This window comes from Pinus tabuliformis, chromosome X (assembly GCF_031772625.1).
Source record: "Pinus tabuliformis cultivar Carrire ecotype Pingquan chromosome X, CPIR1, whole genome shotgun sequence".
NCBI classification, from domain to species: Eukaryota; Viridiplantae; Streptophyta; class Pinopsida; order Pinales; family Pinaceae; genus Pinus; species Pinus tabuliformis.
This window is the reverse complement of record NC_142308.1, coordinates 1,263,748,662-1,263,770,333: the sequence shown is the minus strand read 5'-3', so window position 1 is coordinate 1,263,770,333 and position 21,672 is coordinate 1,263,748,662. Positions and strand designations below refer to the sequence as shown.

The 21,672-nt window shown below is 36.1% G+C and overlaps 1 protein-coding gene across 1 annotated transcript; it reads right to left on the bottom strand.

Moving 5' to 3' along the window:
- Positions 1 to 19,974: 19,974 nt before the first annotated feature.
- Positions 19,975 to 21,672, bottom strand: LOC149144590 (F-box/LRR-repeat protein At3g26922-like). The gene is made up of 2 exons (XM_089451121.1): positions 20,581 to 21,672; positions 19,975 to 20,458 (listed from the first exon to the last, which is right to left on the bottom strand). Exons 1-2 carry the CDS (start codon positions 21,649 to 21,651, stop codon positions 20,240 to 20,242), a joined length of 1,290 nt encoding a protein of 429 aa, XP_089307247.1. The 5' UTR covers positions 21,652 to 21,672; the 3' UTR covers positions 19,975 to 20,239.

Sequence of the window (21,672 nt, the reverse complement as noted above, 5' to 3'; positions counted from 1 at the left end):
AAGATTGTCTTTGCTGCTTTTGCATTGTACTCCTTGGATTCTCTATCGATCTTGCTATCATCAATCACTGATTCCCAAATTTCAATCCCTTCAGACTGTAAGAAAGTCCTCATTTTTACTTCCCATATATTAAAGTTCCCATTGAACCTTGGAGCTTCAAATAGAATGCTTTCAAATTGATTGTTTTCTATTTTAGTAGTAGAGGGAGACACATGCTTAGGAGGATTGGAGACTTTCTTCCTTGACCTTGCCATTCTTAACTATGCTTCAAATATTTGACTGTGTATTTAAAAAAAATTGACTGTCTTCAACAGCTACACAAAAAAATCTTTGAGAAATACCTGGATCCTTTCTTGGCTGTGTCTTCACTCTGCTGGAGAAGTTGCTGCAGCTAGAAACCTTCCTTCAGCGTCTTTGACACCTTCAAAGAGCCTGGACAAGCTCTGATACCACTGTTGGGAATTTTTCTGGTAAAATTCCAAAAAAAAATTAACTGAACACAGAGACAATGTTCTGTTTTTCTCCAAGATCTTAACACAAGGAAGCAAAAAAAATTTCTCCAGAGAACAGAGTTTCAGCAACACACATAAAAACTTGTATTCATAAAAAGAAACAGTTGCTGTTACAAAATGGGTCTTCCTCACATAGAGGGATTCACTAGAGATTATGCTGAAGAGCATCTTCCTCTTAACCAGAGGGATTCACCAGTCTATACTGAAAAGCATCTTCCTCTTGACAGAGGGATTCACCAAAGACAACAGATCTTCCTCTTAACAGAGGGATTCACCGGAGACTGTGTTGAAAAGCATCTTCCTCTTTAATAGAGGGATTCACCAAGAGCTTCCACAAAAACAAAATTACTCTGCCTCCATTTAAAAGGATTTACACTACTGTGTGTAAATTTTTTTATTCACATTTACTACTGTAAATAAAAAAATTTCTTACATAGATTTACTGCTGTAAAAATTTCATCATACGCTCATGCGTATTACAAAAAAAAAATTATGTTTCTGTTGGAGAGATCAACACACTGCTGTGTGGAAATTACACATTCACCAAACAAAAAAAACTTACATTATCCTTTTCACTACTGTGTGAAAGATTTCAAGATTTGCACTGATGCGTGCTTCCCTTCTCATTACATTTTGTTTCTTCAACAAAAAAAATATCTTCATGCTGCTGCATTACAAAATAAAACTTTTGTCTCTGCTAGAGAGATCAACACACTGCTGTGTGGAAATTACACATACGCGCTGCCGCGTGCTTCCCCTTTTGTTTTCACAACAAAACAACTACGTGCTCCCCCTTGGATTTCATATGCGTTCTCAAAACAATATACTCGTGCTGCTGCACATTTCACATTTTTTTTTCAACAACAAAAACTACCTCACGCTGTTGCGTGGATTCCCATTTCTTCAACGAACTACACTACACTGCTATGTATATTCACTCACGCTTCCCTCACATTACATTACACTTCATATGCCAAAACAAAAGGCATTCCATTTTTTTTAACAAAAACGACTACACAAAAAAAAATTACCATATTACATGCCGTGTAAAAACAAATAAACTTAAGAACTTAACCAATAACTCTACGACCATGATAAATTCATTTACTACTTTAGCATGGGTGAGGAATTAATTCAGTCACGTTTACATACGGTTTTACTAGACATACGGAGGTTAAACAAAAATTTCACTCCACGCAATCTCCATGCCCTGCAGACCTGTACGCAGCTTTGACTTTGATCAACGGCTTCAAGCCTTCACTTTAATCCAACAATCATCTCCATGCCCTGCAGATCTGTACGCAGCTTTGACTTTGATCAACGGCTTCAAACCTTCACTTTAATCCAACGATCATCGCTCGATCAAGTCACCCGAACATTATGTCCCGATAAAAAGTGGTTTTGATTGTATCGGGGCGTTTGAAGGAATACCAGTCCTTTAGCAAAAGTGGTCCGATGGAGGTTGGCGGTTTTCCTGAATGGTTTTGCTGGAAATAAATTACACGGCAGGTGAAATTACATTTTTAACACCGATCTCTAGCTAATTCCTGCATTGCAGGACAAAGAAAATTCCATTTTAATTTTAACTTAATATCAAAGCAGAGGAAAAGTAACCATTAGAAGACGCAGAAATTAAATAATAATCATAACCCTAGAAACTATTCTTACCAGAAGAAACATGCCACTTATTATTAGGCGCTCAAGATGAGGAAGCCCTTGAAACAGGCTGATAAGAGGAACAACCATCTCTTTTTCCCTTTCAAGCAACGACCAAATGTTGATTTCCAGCGATTTCAAGGCTTTGAATCCCCCAACCATATCAAGAAATTTCTGTGCCGAGAACTTGTACGATTCCTCGGTGAAACTCGTATCCAATCACATTTATTCCACACTCCATTTCTAGTGAAAGAACAGAAAAGGAAAGATCGTGAAAAAATACCCCATTCACCCTCAGATCATCTACCATTAATAGCTGAATTATTCTAATTTTGGGGCAGTTGATTGTTAAAGCCTCTGTGCCATCCCATACATATATATGTAAAAGAGAAATGTTGGGACCATAGATGACGGGCTTCTGCAGACCGCTGCATCTAATTAATTTAAGTCTTTGCAGAAGTGGGCAATGAGATGTTAACGAGGCTAATGAGTCATCTGTCAACTTTGTGTCTTCCAAGGTGCAAGTAATGAGATGGTTGAATCCAGAGGAGTGGGTTGGAATATGGGTGAGAATGAAAGTGGTGAGTGTGAGCGTAGTGAGATGAGTGTAAAAGAAAAGGGCAAGAGGTGGGATTTCTTTTACCATGGAATAGTCTAGATTGAGGTGTTGGACATTCTTGTCTGCTGCATACTGCACCCATTTCCATACGCTTTCGAGGCTAAATTCCCATCTGTTATCAACTGGGTGGGTGCGAGTGCCTGTAGTATCGTTGAAAAGATGAAAGACCTCTAGATCCAAGGAATGTGATTCAGCAATGCTGGAGATTGCATTCTCTGCCATGGAGATCGATAATGGTGTTGGAATGTTAATTCCAACTGCAGGCAGTAGGCGGACATGGGCAGCCGACTCAGCAACCGTACATAACTCCAAAACCGCCAGAATGAAACCACAAACCCGCTTGAGGCATATCGCACCGCTCTTTGGTATGGAGTGGTTTCCGTACACAAGGGCCCGATAAAACTTGGTGCAGACGCGTGTCACTCGCTTGACGTAAGCCAACGTAAAATTTCGGAACGTATTGTTCAGTTATGTAATGCCTTCCGATATTCTCCTCCACCGTCAGATCTGCTCCCGCGCTCTCCACTGTCGATTGTCCGAAGCTGCATACGGCCAACATTAAAAGCTTGGCGTGGAGTAAAATCAAGTTTCATTGACCATACCTTTTAATTAATGAAGTGTCATATATGTAGGTGAATAGTTAAGTTTTTCATACGGCATATATTAATATTCATAAAAACGTGTTATATTTTTTTATGGAGCGTTGACCATTGTGTAATGAAAACACATCAAATGAAACATGCTCTATGTTGTTGTTGTTGTTGTGTGGTCGCACATGGGAGAGAGATAGGTGTTCGCAGCAGCGAGGAAAACCAGAGAGTTATTGCAGCAGCAAACAAAACAAGGAGAGCACAGCACTGCGGAACTAGAGCAAGGGTTCCAAAACCAAAGTGGAGATTAATCTTTTTAAGAAGACATTTTGAAATACGCAGGAGCGTGATTTTTTTTTATGTAATGGTTTGTGTGCTGGAGAGTTTATGAAACTTTTTTTTGGGTATTACAACTGCATATAAAAAAAATGTTTTTACATCAGTAAATCAATGTAAGAAATTTTTATTTCTACAGCAGTAAATGTAAAAATCTTTTTACAGCAGTAATTGTGAATGAAGATTTTACACAGCAGTGTAAAAATCATTTTGTAAAAAGAGGCAGAGTATTTTTGGTGAATCCCTCTCAGCAAAGAGGATGAATATGTATCAGAGTTGGCTGAATGTATTTTTGGTAAATCCCTCTGAGTGAAAGAGGATGAATGTTGTTTCAGGCTTTATATTTTTAAGCATTAGGAATGTTTTTATGGCTGTGTAATGGACTGTTATGAGTATATTTGTTTTTAAAGCTTCCCTGTGCAAAAAGGATCCTGGAGCAAAGGAAATAGAGCATTGCCTCTGTGGTGTTTGTTTGTTTGGTTTTTGGTATTTTTCCCATGAAAAATATCCATCAGTGGTATCAGAGCTAGTCCAGGCTCTTTGATGGTGACAGAGCAGGTTCATGCTCTTTGAAGTGTCAAAGAAGCTGAAGGAAAGACCCTTGTTGCAGCAGCAGTAAAGCTTCTCCAGCTGTGTGAAGTTTCAGCCAAAGGGATTCAGGTATTTCTCAAGTTTTTGAGTTATTGTTGAAGATACAGTCACCATTTTAAAAACACAGTCAGGGATTTGAAAAATAGTTAAGAATGGCAAGGTCAAAGAAGAAAGCCTCCAATCCTCCTAAGGTTGTGTCTCCCTCCTTTATTAAAATAGAAAACAATCTATTTGAAAGCATTGTATTTGAGGTTCCAAGGTTCGATGGGAACTTTGATATATGGGAAATAAAAATGAGGGCTTTCTTACAGTCTCAAGGGAGTGAAATCTGGGAATCAGTGATTGATGATAGCAAGATGGATAAAGAATCCATGGAGTATGATGCACAAGCAGCAAAGACTATCTTGGATGGATTGCCTGATTTTGTGAAGAAGAATCTAGGAAAATATTCATCAGCAAAGGATATATGGGACAGACTGCATGACCTTCATGGAAAGGGAGCACTGACCATGACAATCAGTGAAGAAGAATATTCTGAACCCATCATAGAAGCTGAATGTGAGAAGGTTGACTTCATCAAACTTCAAGTAAAAGAAAGGGATGAAGAACTTACCAAGCTTAAGAAGGACCTTGACCAATGCAAGAAGAAACATCATGAAGAAGTCATATCCATGACAAATCAGCTGAATGAAGCAAAGAAGCAGGAAGACGCCTTGTCAAGTCAACTTGAACAAAGGCACAAGAGAGTGAACAAGCTTGTAGAAGAGATTGGACAGTACAAGGTAGAGGTCTCCTCCCTTAAGTCTGAACTACAAGAAACCAGGAAGCAGGCACAAGAAGCTGAAAAGAGAATGGAGAAAAGTCAAGCAGAAATCTCCAAAATGAAGTCAGAAATTATCTCTCTTAAAATAGCAGCCGCTGAAGCTACTCATAGCAAGGAAGAAACTGAGGAACAGCTTACAAAGAAAAATAATGTATGTGAAAAGTTGGAAGAAGAGATTGTCCTCCTCAGGAAGAAGGTTGAAGGGATGAACAAGATCATGAAGAGCTCTCAAGCTTTGGATGACATGCTCAGCTATCACAGATCTCCATCTGACAAATCAGGACTTGGGTATGTAGGTGAACCCTCAAACAAGGATGAAGATGCTTTAAGCAAAGGAGATGTGAAGAAGCCAGAAAGAAGTTGTGATGCTTCTAGTTCCAGCAAAGGCAAGGAGAAAAATGAAGGGTGCAATAGAAGAAATCCTACTCCAAGTAGAAAATCAGCTCCAAGAAGAAATGTAGCTGATGTCAAAGAGGCAAGATGCAATGGTCATCAACAAAGAATCTCAAGGCAGCAAGGCTTCAGAAGTACATCAAGGAAACCTCCATCTCCCAGGTACCAAAATTCATTTTATGGTTATTGTTACTCTTGTTCAAACTTTGGTCATATGGCAAAAGACTGTAGAGCATTTCATGGAGATAGATGTTGTGGTCCCCGACAACCTCCAAGAAACAATTTTAGAAGAAATCATGAAATGTTATTCATGAATACTGTTGAATGCTTCAAGTGTCATAACATTGGGCATATGGCACGTGATTGTAACTTAACATGGGCTCCTATGCAAACTAGACCCATGCAAAAGAAGAAAGTTACACAAGTATGGAGAAGGAAAGAAATACAACCTGAAAGCCCCTTGAACTCCCCAGTGGATCTAAATTTGTTTTGAGAAGAGTCTGCCAAAAGAAGACAAGCACACATTAAAGGGGAGCTTGTAATTTTTTTTTGCTGAACTGTATTAACAGTCATTCTTTAATGAAGATTTCTTTTTATAAAGGAAAGACATGAAATCAAATCTGCCATAAAAGCAGAGAAGAAAAAGGGGCAGCGCTCAAATGTGAAGTGCAGCAGCGCAATAAGAAAAGTATGCAAAGCATGGAGACCCTCACAGCAGTGGGAAGATAGAACATAAAACAGCAGTTTTGAATTTTTTTTGTTATGGAGCACATGCATTGAAATGCATAGCAATGGAAGGTAGTTTCCTTCTATGTAATGTGAGAGAACATACTCACAGCAGAGTGAGTACAATACACAGCAGTAAAAAAAAATATAATGTTTTTTCTTCATATGCAATGCAGCATGCAAAGAAACGCATAAAGAAAAATAGGGACAGCAGATTTTTAATGCACATGGGTGAATAATAATGTGTGGCAGCAGAAAAATGAAAGGAACTGCACAGCAGTGCATTATGTAAAAAAAATGAATGAAGACTAAGATTGTGTGAAGCAAGGGTGTAAAAAGAAAAGGCAGCAGCCCGTGTTAATTTTTTTTGTTGTTGTGTGGAGAATGCAGCACAAAACAGCGTGAGGATGATTTCTCTCTATGTGCAAGTAATGGAGAGTAAAGAGTTAGTGTATGGGCACACAGTAGTATGATGAAACAGAAGGCAGCCACAGTGCAAATTGCAGAGGCAACGCAGCAGCAAATAAAAACCCAGGGATGACAGAGTCTATGGTTATGGGTATGGACAGCAGTGCATAAGAAAAGGCAGCAGCGTGATGGCAAGAAGGAGAAGCACAGTAGTGCGAAGAAAATGAAACCAGAACTAAGAGAGAATGAAGAAATGTGTTTTTACACAGCAATGCAAATAAGAAAATGCAGCAGCATGAAGTTTTTGTTGAAGAAATGAAAGGTAATGGACAGCAGCAGATGTAAAAGAAATTTTTTCTTTACAGCAGTAAATGTAAGTATAGTGAATGTGTTGTTCATTGAATTGAAATGCAACATATGCAACAGCAGTGAATGTAAGAAATGTTTACACACAACAGTGTAAATTTGTAAGGTGGGACAGAGTAATTGTTCCAGAAAAGACAGAGTATTCTGTCTTTGAAGAATGCACAGCAATGCAGAGTTTGCAAAGAAATGTAAGTGAAGTGCAGCAACACAACAGCAAGTGTAGACACAGCAGTGTGGGGTAGACGCAGCAAAGAAGATGGCACAACAGTGCAGCAGAGAATATGCAGCAGCATAAAAGAACAATGTAATGAGTATGCACAACAGTGCAATGAATGTTTTGTTTTGAAACTGCATCTAAAGCAGTGTTTGGCAGTAATCCCTCCGTGAGAGGAAGTGAAGTTCTTAGTGAATCCCTCTGTTAAAGAGGAAGGTGCTTTTCAACACAGTGTCATGGTGAATCCCTCAGTCAAGAGGAAGATGCTTTTCAGCATAGTGTGGTAAATCCCTCTGTCAAGAGGAAGATGCTTTTTAGTATACACATGGTAAATCCCTCTATCAAGAGGATGATGCTTTTCAGCATAGTCACAGGTGAATCCCTCTGTCAAGAGGAAGGTGCTCTTCAGCACATTGTTATGGTGAATCCCTCTGTCATGAGGAAGGTGCTCTTAAGCACAGTCTCAGGTAAATCCCTCTATTAAGAGGAAGACAACTTTGATTGTTTGTGGAACTGCATCAGAAGCAGTTGGTGAATCCCTCTATGTGAGGAAGATGTCTTTGTAACAGCAGTGTTGGTGAATCCCTCTATGTGAGGAAGTGTTTGGGTAAGATTGAATGCCCAGCAGTTGAAATTAAAGGGGAGTGTTGGAATGTTAATTCCAACTGCAGGCAGCAGGCGGACGTGGGCAGCCGACTCAGCAGCCGTACATAACTCCAAAACCGCCAGAATGAAACCACAAACCCGCTTGAGGCATATCGCACCGCTCTTTGGTATGGAGTGGTTTCCGTACACAAGGGCCCGATAAAACTTGGTGCAGACGCGTGTCACTCGCCTGACGTAAGCCAACGTAAAATTTCGGAACGTATTGTTCAGTTATGTAATGCCTTCCGATATTCTCCTCCACCGTCAGATCTGCTCCCGCGCTCTCCACCGTCGATTGTCCGAAGCTGCATACGGCCAACATTAAAAGCTTGGCGTGGAGTAAAATCAAGTTTCATTGACCATACCTTTTAATTAATGAAGTGTCATATATGTAGGTGAATAGTTAAGTTTTTCATACGGCATATATTAATATTCATAAAAACGTGTTATATTTTTTTATGGAGCGTTGACCATTGTGTAATGAAAACACATCAAATGAAACATGCTCTATGTTGTTGTTGTTGTTGTGTGGTCGCACATGGGAGAGAGATAGGTGTTCGCAGCAGCGAGGAAAACCAGAGAGTTATTGCAACAACAAACAAAACAAAGAGAGCACAGCACTGAAGAGCTAGAGCAAGGGTTCCAAAACCAAAGTGGAGATTAATCTTTTTAAGAAGACATTTTGAAATATGCAGGAGTGTGAGAATTTTTTTATGTAATGGTTTGTGTGCTGGAGAGTTTATGAAACTTTTTTTTGGGTATTACAACTGCATATAAAAAAAATGTTTTTACATCAGTAAATCAATGTAAGAAATTTTTATTTCTACAGCAGTAAATGTAAAAATCTTTTTACAGCAGTAATTGTGAATGAAGATTTTACACAGTAGTGTAAAAATCATTTTGTAAAAAGAGGCAGAGTATTTTTGGTGAATCCCTCTCAGCAAAGAGGATGAATATGTATCAGAGTTGGTTGAATGTATTTTTGGTAAATCCCTCTGAGTGAAAGAGGATGAATGTTGTTTCAGGCTTTATATTTTTAAGCAATAGGAATGTTTTTATGGCTGTGTAATTGACTGTTATGAGTATATTTGTTTTTAAAGCTTCCCTGTGCAAAAAGGATCCTGGAGCAAAGGAAATAGAGCATTTCCTCTGTGGTGTTTGTTTGTTTGGTTTTTGGTATTTTCCCCATCTACAAATACCCAACAAATGGATCTGGTGTGACAGACCCCTGCAAGAGGAGATAGGGAGCGAATATGAGTCGGGGTATTTGAGCATAAAGAAACCTCCATCTTTTCGAAAGAGCGGAGCATCTGACTGCCTCTCTGATTGGTACTTTAGAGAGGATGAAGCCCAGAACGTCATTTGGAAGTGAGGAAACTTTGTCTGGAGCTACTGCAAAACTTGGAAGGGGGAGCTGCTGGAGAAGCAGAAAGATGTTTTGAAGGAGGGAGGGAGATTATGAATGTTAAAAAACCGTGGGAGATGTACCTTTTTCACATGGTTGGGGGAGTGTGAGGGAAGGACCTATATATTTTATTTGCCAGCCTAGTATATTTTATATTGGAGTTCTGTAATGAGGTGGAGGAATTGCTTGAAAAGTCAAAAGTAATCTGAATTTGGGTAAAAGAATTTTAAAAAATCTAGTAGAGGCAGTGTTTGAATTTGAATCGTGTTTCTGATGGTGGAAATGGATTCAGCACCATCAAAAACGTCTAAGACACCTAAAATTTTGAAGTTTAACAGCTATAACTTGGATTTACAAAAATTCCTACCGGATTTTCTCTAAATGTGACCGGATTTTCCATAACTTTCCCGACAACTCCTCTACCTTATTAGACTACGTTTATTTTATTGACCCGCCTGATTTAATTCCTTGAACTTATCTCGATTGGTTTAATTCTTTCAATTTATCTCGATTGCTGATTAGTGGAATATTCGGCAATCAGACCTAGAATTGACCACCCCTATGTCTTTCTAATTACAAAATATTCCGCAAATCAACAAGGGAATCAGCAATAAAGATAAAGATGCCCAATTTAACTTATATATAAAAAAACATTTTTATCAATTAAACAATTTAAATCTAAGTTTTCAAAAATCTTTATATATTATATTAAGCCTAAGTCTATTTTATTTATGATGGTCAAACAATCAAAAGTAGAAAATTATTATTGATGATTATGATAACGGTGAAAGGTAAAAAATGCATTAAAATATTTGTTGAAATGTTAAAATTTCAAATTATATAATTATATATATACAATTAAACAATTTAAATCTAAGTTTTCAAAAATCTTTATATATTATATTAAGCCTAAGTCTATTTTATTTATGATGGTCAAACAATAAAAGTAGAAAATTAATATTGATGATTATGATAACGGTGAAGGGTAAAAAATGCATTAAAATATTGGTTGAATGTTAAAATGTCAAATTATATAATTATATATATACATATAAATAATTTTTAAAATAGATATATTTTTAATAGTGTAGTCTAATTTATAGATGAAATAGGTTGTAGTATTTTTCAAGTAAGAATGTAGTTTATTATAGTTGCCTAAAATCCTTGAAAAATCAGGTGACAATTAAATTTTACATATTAAATAACTTAAATTCAAGTTTTTTAAAACTATTTTCATATTTTAGTTAAAATTAATTAGAAAATTGTTGTGAAAAAATGTCATTTCGGTATAAGTTAGACTAAGCCTTTCAAAATTTCAATTTTACCACAAGGAGTAACATCAATTCATATGATTCACAATGGCATATGATTATTTAAAATAACTAATTGGTATAAAATATTAATTTTATTATATAATTTAATTGTTAATAGATGAAATGGTTTTTTCATTAAAATTTGGTTATACAATTTCAAGTAAGATGGTTATATGGTTATTTGAAGTTATTTAAAATATTTTTTTGAATATATAAATGGATTTAATATCCCGAAAAACAGTGAGTTTCAAATCTAAAAATTAAACAATTTAGTTTTTAAAAAAACTCTACCAGATTTTAGTTAAAAATTACTTGAAAAAAATGCCGAAAAGTCACTTATAAACTTATAGTTTATAATGTATAATCTAGATGCCATAGATTTTTTTGTGTTGAATAAAATATTAATATAATTTATTTTAAATTTCAATTTAAAAAAAAAATTCCTTTTCAAATTTTTAATTTTAAGGAATGGGTAGTCTAACTTATGGACCAAATAATATTAATCTGCCAATACAATTTCAGATAAGAATGTGACTTTTTTGTTATCTAAAATATATTTTTGAATGAATAAATAAATTCAACACCATGAAAAACTATAAGGCACTGAAATTCTAACTATTAAACAACTTGACTTGAAGTTTTTAAAAATCTTTGCGAGATTTTGGTTAAAATTAACCAAAAAAATGTTGTGAAAAAGGTCATTTCGTCTATAAGTTAGACTAGGCCTTTAAAATTTTCAATTTTATCACAAAGAGTTGGAACATCAACTCCCATGAATCATGAAGGAGTAAATTAAATGGTATAAAAATATTAATTTTATAATTAAATTTTATTATATAATTTAGTTGTAGTTAATTAATAGATGAAATGGTTTTTAATTAAAATTTGGTGATACAATTTCAAGTAAGATTATGATTTTAAATTATTTAAAATATATTTTTGAATGCATAAATAAATTTAGTGTGTATTAAAACAGTAAGACACTCAAATCTCAAAATTAAACATCTTAACTTTTAAAACAATTTATTAATCTAAATAAAACAAATCTATAAAAATACAAAAATTTAAATTTAAATGAATAATAAATAAATTTAAATATTTTCAGTTTTCTATTCATATTTTGAATCCTTTTCTATCCCATTATTAAAAAAAAAAAAAAAAAATTGCATTTAAAATTTTTGGTTCTCTTTTTATTATAAAAACATATTTTTAAGAAATTTGGTTTTCCTTTTATTTAATAATTTTGTATTTAAAATAAACACTTTTTAAATTTTAATAATGTTTTGATGTATTTTTTATTATTATTATTTAATGTAAGGTAATGTTGCGTGTTAACTTCTCTTTTGTAATTAATATAAGGTTGCATGCCATCTTCTCTCTCTATTTCATTAACTAATATGTGTCCCTTCGCTGGTAAGATAACGTAGGGTTATTTGTCAACTTTTCTTTCTTAATTTAATGTAAGGTTAAGTTTTAACTTTTCTCTCATAATTTTGTAAGGTTAAGGTTAAGTGTCAAATTTTCTCTTATAATTAATGCAAGGTAAAGTTATTATCCTTTCCTTAGTAATATAACTTAAAATTAATTTAAAATTCTTTCTCTTGCAGCAAATCTAATACAAAGTTATATATCAAGTTTTTGCTTTAACACATATTCCCCCTTATAATGTTATGTGGGTTTAAGTTTCAACCTTGTAACATATAACCTTCCTCATAATGTAAGGTTATGTGTTAAGTTTTCCTTTCGATATATATTATCTATCATAATGTAATGTAATGTAAGTTTATCTTTTAAGTTCTCCTTTTAACATATATTTTTTTTTATAATGAAATGTAAGGTTATGTATTAATATTTTCCTCATAACATACTGTAAGGTTGTATGTCAATTTCTATTTCTCTTTATCTATAAAACACTTATTCATGCAAGGATAGTTTATATATATAGATAATTTAAAATTGGATTGATTTTAAACAGAAAGGATATTTCTGAATTCAAGTTTATGTGATCCATATTACATTAAGAAGATTCTTTTCGGTAGAAATCATATAGGAGAAAAAAATTCCAATGCGTTTTGAACGAGCTAGTGTGGTTCATCATCAGGACCAGATGAAGATGCAGATCATGGCACGAGCTTAAATAGAGGGTGATGTAGAGACCAAAAGATCATATAATGACTAGTTTATGAAAATTAATATTTTAATAATGATAATATTAAGCAAAGTCTTTCGGTAGAAATCACATAAGAGAAATTTTTGGCTGACGTGTTTTGAACCAACAAGTGCGGTTCATCATCATGACCAGATGAAGAGGCAGACCATGGCAAAGACGTAACCACACTTGTTGGTTCAAAACGTGTAGGCCAAAAATTTCTCTTACGTGATTTCTACTGAAAGACTTTCCTTAATTCATTATGGATCACAGAAACCTGAATATAGAAATGATAATATTCCTATAACGACTAATATAACAGCTAGTTTAAGAATAATAATATTATAATTTATAATAATCTTTTAATAATGATTATTAAGATCAAATTAATAATCATTATTAAAACATTATTATAAATTATAATATTATTATTGTTAAACTAGCAGTTATAGGAATATTATCATTATTAAAATATTAATTTTCATAAACTAGTCGATATATGATCGTTTGGTCTCTACATTGCCCTCTATTTTAGCCTATGCCATGATCTGTATATTCATATGGTCCTAATGATGAACTACACTGGCAGATTCGAGACACATTGGCAAAATTTTCTCCTATGTGATTTCTACCGAAGAGACTCTTCTTAAAGAAAGGATATTATGTAAAATATTTACAATCTATTGATTAATTTATTCAGTGAGCTTTTAGATTTTGTGTGGGTAATATCTGAGACCTACATCCTTGAACCTATAACTGTAGATCAGGATTGTTGGGGGTGATTGATTGGTACAACTACTAAAATTTTGTAAGCATTGGATTGTTTGGAGTGGTTTTGCACTGTGGCCTGCCTCGCTGTAGATAGGTCGAGGTGTCACATGTCATAGTCAAATTAGGACTACTCCCTCAGTCTTCACCAAAGGAAAAAGAATGTAAAATTTTGATCTCAAAAAGTCCCAAGTACCAAAAAACCAAACCCTCTTGATTTGTTATGAAGCTAGATGAGCTCCTAAAAGTTGAGGTTAGTTCTCCTTAGGCTAGATCGTGGGCTTTACATCTTACTGAGAGAGGGTTATTCGACCAATCCATGGGATTTTGGCCATCTCCATGCACATATTTTCAATGGGTGGAGAGAAATTGGAAACCCCTTATCAAAGGTGATATATCCTCCTCCTTTTTTGGCAACAAATATTCTACTTTCTTATTTGAAAACAAAGTTGATCGAGATATGATATTCCAAAGTGGACCCTATTTATGGGTTCTCAAGGTTTATATTTAGACCGTTGGAGCCTTGACATCAACCTAGATAGTGTTGTCCCTTTAGAAGTCCCCATATAGTTTAAGCTCCCATTTCTCCCCTTTCATTTTTGGAATGATGCTACATTTGGAAGTATTAAGAACACCTTGGGAAAATACATTGATAGAGTTGAACGCCATGAAGCATATTTTCTTATGCCCACATCGATTATGATCAATTTCTATTCAAATGTAAACTATGTCATGATTATGCCACTTTACCAAATGTTGCAAGGAAAAATAAGAGGAAAAACCCAGTCGAGGAGAGTCTAGAGAAAAATGGCAGTAAGAAAAGAGGAGGATAGGTGTACCTCATCAATAATAGCCTCTATGACAGTGAAATGAACAAAAAATTAATGAAAGGTTAAGAAAAAACACCTAAAGGGCCTCACGACAAAGCACTGGTGAAGGAACCAATAAATCCAGAAATGATGGTGGAGATGTAATAACTTTGAAGCCTAGAATATGGAAGTTAAGGAAGTTAAATTACCATATTCAAACCTCCCTCTCTGAGATAAAATAGTCCATAATGAGTCAGGCTAGGTTAAAATAGATGAGCTTATGTTACTCTTGGAAGAAGATTGGAAGAAACAAATCCAAGAAAACATATTAATAAAGGAGGAGGAATTCCTCTCCCCATAGGAGGCTAAAGATCGTTTAGAATCAGAGGATGAAAAATCAAAAGACAAAAAAGAGAAAGTACTAAAGAGGCAACATAAAAGAGGAATGAAAACCAATAAAGAAATTGTTAAAGGCACACATGGAATATGAACAAGATATGAAGAATAAGTGTTCATTAAATTTATTATTCCCAAGATATACATTTATAATATATTGTTATGACTATTGGATTCATATTTCAAGGTCTCTTGGACTCCCTTTGATTGTTCAGCTTCCACACCACCACCCTTAGCAGATTAGGTGTCCAACATTCCCCTCCTTAATCTAAAGGGGTATATATGAGTCCAAGAAGAGAGCTCTAATACAAAATACAACAATGCATGTCAGCAATAAGTTGAATGTGCTCTCCAAGATTATGGCATAAGGTGGGAAAACTCAATATCTCAACCGATGATGGTTTAAGGATACCAACACCATAATGCTTAGTACAATTCCTAGAACTCTTCCAAATATGGCAAGAAGATGAAGTCTTATTCCAGAGGAAGTGCTCTTGATTTTTGTGAAAAGGGATACTTTTGGGTCTTAACCTGGAATGATTAGTGTGATTCCGAGAACTCTTCCAAACCTGGCAAGAAGCTAAAATAATCTACTAGAGGAAGTGCTCCTTAATTTTTTGAAGAGGGGGGCCTTCAACCTGAGAAAGGGAGGTCTTCAACCTACAGTGGTTTAAGGAAGGCCACCAACCAAAGGCATGATTAGGGGCTTATCTATCTCTGGATACAACTTTGAATCTCGGTATGGTTGTCTTTGGATGTAGGCTTAGGTAGCAGGTTCAAGTTGTGGCTCAAGCTCGCTTGGTTTATCTTTGAAATTTGTAGATGACCATCAATTGCCCCCCTGTCTGATACAAGGTGAGAAGATGAGGAGAACTTAACTACAACACTTTCCAATATTTGAGAAGAAATGTTGTGGTATGATTTAAATATCTTCTTGTATGTTGAAGCCCATTGCCAAGAAGCAATCCATTGAAGGTGAATCTTTGTTCGTGCAGGAGGCTCGTTTTTTAAGAATTTATTTGAATGATGATTGTGTTGACAACAATGCTAACACAAATGAAAATGAAAATAATGATCTTTCACGTGGAAAACTCTATCACAATGTTGGAATTTCACAATTTGTCATTGTGGACAAGGAGCAAGAACAAGTGAAAATGCACTGTCCTAAATAAATCTAGCACTTTGAAATTGGATTTTCTTGGAATAATCAAGAGTATGAAAGGACACATCCTTGTCATATCCAAGATTGGTTTTGTGCTTGTTGTTGAAAAGATCTTCCCAAGATCTAATTATGGGTTTGAGAAGTGTGGGTTGACTTTCTGCATCTGCATGTAACTCTGCTCTTTCAATGACTTGATTGGTTTCTGAAAGTTGATGGGATTCTATCTCAATCTTAAAAAGAGGATTGTTATGAACATAAACAAGTTCATAATCATAACGATGTTGTTGTAGCTCTTTTTTTGTAGCTGAGATTCAAGCTGCAAAAAAATATAATTTTTTGTGCATTTTACAGAGAGAGTATCCTTTTTTATGTTTACCATCCCATCAACAATGGAATGTATTCTAGTATTCAACAACTCTAATGCATCTTCAAGTCTAGTCATCTTCTCAACAACTCAAGGCCATAAATGGTAAGGTAATGATAAAAATATAGACACCAAAATGATCTCTCAGGACATCAAGTAAAGAAACAAATCAAGACATTGCAAACCACCAAAGAAGTAATTGGCTCGCTGATAAAAAATAACCTTCTAGCTATAATAAATGGAAATAGTGTTTTTTCACGAGCAATATTGATGCATTTTCCCCTTAAAGATTTCCACAATGGAAAGAAATATATATATTGGAGGAATTAAGAGAGCTATTATTTACAACTTCTAGGAACCAAGAAATTTTTATTATTGAGACCTAGTTGGAGGCCAAATATCTTTGTAAACTTTGGTTTTGTAATCAATTTTTTTTAAGGAAAGTTGTCCTCAATAATAAAACTAACACCTCATTGATTTCATGCATACATGAATAATGGTTTTGAGAGAAAAACGAGCTTAAGCGTTAAAAGGACTATAATCATAAAGGCTTCTCTATCGGCAAAAGGTTCCCACGACAAGATTAATACAGAGGAAAAGAAGACAAAGTCAATGCCAATATATCTCTGCCACACTCAACGCCCTCGTCTGCTTAATGCCAGCGTGGAATTCAATACAGAAATGCTATTGTGGCTGGGATGCAATAGAAAGTGACAAAGTTATCATCATACAATGGGTTTTGACCAAATGAATGAGCACATGCAATTCTCCCCAATCTACAACATATAAATGGATCTAACAATTTTGAAAATAAAACTGGTTGGATTTCATCCTGGACTTGAGACATGAGTATTTCATTCATGGTTGGCTTGATTATTTAAATCCTTATGTGTAAAATAAATCTATTGTGTAGAAAAATCGCACGCCAAAATATATTCCACGACCATTCAATGTTGAAATTCAAGAGGCACAGTCAGCTATACGACAATGTTTCTCTTGGGTTGCTCAAACGAATTGAGAACGCATGTATGGTGAGGATAGATTTCACAAATAGTGCAAAAACAATAGCTTGCTTCTACTTCAACATTGTTACTATTCCAACGCACTTATCTCTAACATTCAACACGACTTACCATTCCATCACATACAAACAATTAACGCCAAAAGAACACATATAAAGATTAAGTCTCGTTCAGTACTTTTAACGTGACACAAGGTATCCCACGGTATAGTTGATGTAGCAAACAAACCAGACGAACGCAAATTTAAACTATGATGTAAATATTTAATGTATTTCAACCACGTGAAGAGACATTCAGTGCATAGATATTCAATTCTCAGTTTTCAACGCTCAACTAGATTCAACGCAATCGATATGGTATACCATACATAATATTAACACAGTGAATGTATTTAATTCAAAACATATATGCATAGAATATATGATATATCAACGCACACATTGACCAGAGTTACGTACATAACTGAATACCAGAAATTAAGCATTTATAAGGTCTAGCGGCCCAATTCTCTTCATCGATTTTCAGCAAAAACAAAACTGTAACAAGAACTTATGGTAGTTGCTCATTAAACTAATGTTATCCCACACCATTTCAATTTGTACACTTGCACCATAATGGATTTGTTCCAAACGAAAAACTGGATTTGTTCCAAACCAAAAACTTACTTTGATTCTTCATGTGTGAACATTACAAACCTTCCATAAGATTGATCTTCTAGATAAAGAAGTTATATGAGTTGAGTTGCATTTACTAGGTTAATCTGAACAAGCCCATAGTTTTCAAATTTGAGCAGCGAGAGAAGTTTCTAACCACTGTAGCAGATAAGGTGCATACTTGACAAGTCTAGGGAGACAAACATTGATGCAGAGGTGTTTCTGTGATAAAGACACCATGAAGAGCATTTTCTTAATCAACTCACTAGTATACACAGAAACACCTCTACATTATGGGGGAGGACTAAAAAATTGAGAAGCACAGGGAGTGTAGGCTGGAGGCATTTGCTTGGTTTTTCTTTTGTCTCTCACACCTGATAGGTATCCTCTCTATTTCTCTTTGCTTTGAAGTTCTCCTTTCCCACATGGGAGTTCTGATGGCACTTGGTAGAGGGCTTAGTTACGCAGCACGTAGGAGTCTTGTTGGTAAAGATAGGGAGATGTGCCTTGGGGATAGAGTCGACCAATCCACCTGCATTCTCAGAAGCACCCTCTGCTTTAGGTCCATGCGCAGCCGCAGGGAGGTCTGTAGAAATCGTAGAATGTGGGAGAAGGTTGAGAATGGTGGGAAGTCTGGCAAGGAAGTGGAATTGGCTATGGAAAGCAGAGTGGCAATGATTGCGTCATGGGGCTTAGGGATGTGTGGATGATTGGGTTGGTTCCTTCATCCACGTCTTGGGTAGAGGGTAAAGGGTATGCTAGCCAGGGTTGGTTGATAGTTGGTAAGTGGTTGCACTTATCAACCTAGGACTGAGGAGAAGAAGCAAGGAGGATTGATGCTGAGAGGAGGTGTCTAAGGCAAAGTGAACTTGCTGGTGCTGCTTGTGGGTCGTTCCCCTCTGGGAAATTGACCTACAACCCCAAAAGGTCGGGCACTGCAACTAATGGGGGGGTATGATAAAGGCGGGTTGGTGTGTTGTAATCCTACCACCTGTGTGCAAGATCCATGTCATATTACGTTGAATTGTAATTGGAATGCAATTTGTTGTAATGCACAAGGTCGGGTTAGAGAAACCATGGCACGACCTATAAAAACCCGTGGTCATGGAAGGAGGCCCCAAGCGACCATAAAGGACACAAAACCGGGTACGTCAAAGGGACGCAAAGGCAAGAAATTTGTTGAAAAGCTAATAAGTGAAGCAGCAGTTGCCTACCAAGTAGAAACTAATGAGGAAATTCACAAAATGTTAGAGGATTGGGAAGAAGAAGTGAACGAGGAGAGTGAGATGGACACAGAACTAGAGGATTGGAGAACACTTGTCCTAGATCCTGGAAATACGAGGGGTAAAATCACTCAATTCAAGCAAACCCTCTACTTGTACTGGTCAATGAAAAGCCTGTTTGGCAAGGCGATGGAACATATTTTAGTGGGCATGGTTGTTACTATACAAGGCATGCCGAATTACAAACAAGAATTCTAGAAGGTGCAATTTCAACTGCACAAATAGGATGTTCAACTTGGCCGAATTGAGAGGCACTTGCCTTGTATCTTGGTCCAGACTAAGCTATCGAGGACAAATGCCAAGAATCGAGCGCTAGTAGAATCAACTTCTACTAAACATCATGACTAGCAATCTGAGAAAGACAAGAATCTGAGACTTATATAGCTTGGATATAAGGACTGAAAATCTTTTGTTACTAGAAGGCATACAATTTGAATAGGTAGCTAACTTAGCAAGTTGAGATCACCTAGCCACTCTATGTAAAATAAATTTGCTCTATAATTAATGAAAACTAACAATCTACCAATCTTAACAAATATATATATGTACATATATAGAAATAAACCAAAACTTAAACCTTAACCTCTAAACAATCACATAAAAGATAAATTACACATCTATGAACTAAACACAAAAGATGATTAGAGATCTTTGAAGCAACTTTCCTAGGATTTTAAAGGATAAATTTTAGGGAAAAAAATGTTAAACAGTAAACAATGTCCCAAACCTTACATACATTTCAATATTATGTTAAATCGTGTTGCCCATTACCTATGGCTTTTAATGCTTCCGAAGCAAAAATCTAATTTAATTTCATACGGTGCACCACATGACACTCGAGATCGATAATTCTTCACACTAACCAAATTAAATAGCATCGTGATTCTGGTTTGAATAGACAAAAATGGTAATTGATTCATAAAACCTAAAAGGAAGCTTCCTTCGCAATAATCTCGGCACTCACATGAACCCTACCGGGTTTAATGATCATCTGACGGGGATTTTGAAAGCAACACCGAAAAAAGTTACGAGGGATTTACACACCTGACAATTCTCGTAAAAACCGACTATACTGTGCCTGCTCATATTTCTCTGGCAAGTCAAATTTCAGATATTCAAGAGCAGGAGCGCTGTGAAGCAAACAAGCCATCACTGTCATCTCTCTGTGGTCAAATTCGTTTATTTCTACAGTCATACGCCGCAGATTGGCCAGTGCGGGGCTTAAACAGGGTGGTATCCGATCTCTCGCTAATTCCTGCATTGCATAACAAAGAGAAATCAGTTTTAATTTTAACTTAATATCAAAACAGAGGAAAAGTAACCACTGGAAGACGCAGAAATTAAATAATAATCATAACCCTAGAAACTATTCCTTACCAGAAGAAACATGCCACTTATTATTAGGCTCTCAAGATGAGGAAGCCCTTGCAACAGGCTGATAAGAGGAACAACCATCTCTTTTTCCCTTTCAAGCAACGACCAAATGTTGATTTCCAGCGATTTCAAGGCTTTGAATCCCCCCACCATATCAAGAAATCTCTGTGCCGAGAACTTGTACGATTCCTCGGTGAAACTCGTATCCAATTCCATTCCAATCACATTTATTCCACGCTCCATTTCTAGTGAAAGAACAGCAAAGGAAAGATCGTGAAACAATACCCCATTCACCCTCAGATCGTCTACCATTGATAGCTGAATTATTCTAATTTTGGGGCAGTTGATTGTTAAAGCCTCTGTGCCATCCCATATATATATATGTAAAAGAGAAATGTTGGCACCGTAGATGACGGGCTTCTGCAGGCCGCTGCATCTAATTAATTTAAGTCTTTGCAGAAATGGGCAATGAGATGTTAACGAGGCTAATGAGTCATCTGTCAACTCTGTGTCTTCCAAGGTGCAAGTAATGAGATGGTTAAATCCAGAGGAGTGGGTTGGAATATGGGTGAGATTGAAAGTGGTGAGTGTGAGCGTAGTGAGATGAGTGCAAAAGAAAAGGGCAGGAGGTGGGATTTCTTTTACCGTGGAATAGCCTAGATTGAGGTGTTGGACATTCTTGTCTGCTGCATACTGCACCCATTTCCATACGCTTTCGAGGCTAAATGCCCATCTGTTATCAACTGGGTAGGTGCGAGTGCCTGTAGTGTCGTTGAAAAGATGAAAGACCTCTAGATCCAAGGAATGCGATTGCAGAATGCTGGAGATTGCATTCTCTGCCATGGAGATTGATAATGGATCTGGTGTGGCAGACCCCTGCAAGAGGAGATAGGGAGAGAATATGAGTCGGGGTATTTGAGTGTAGAGAAACCTCCATCTTTTCGAAAGAACGGAGCATCTGACTGCCTCTCTGATTGGTACTTTAGACAGGATGAAGCCCAGAACGTCATTTGGAAGTGAGGAAACTTTGTCTGGAGCTACCGGCATGATGATGTTTGACCGTGTTGAACTCATATTTACTGCAAAACTTGGAAC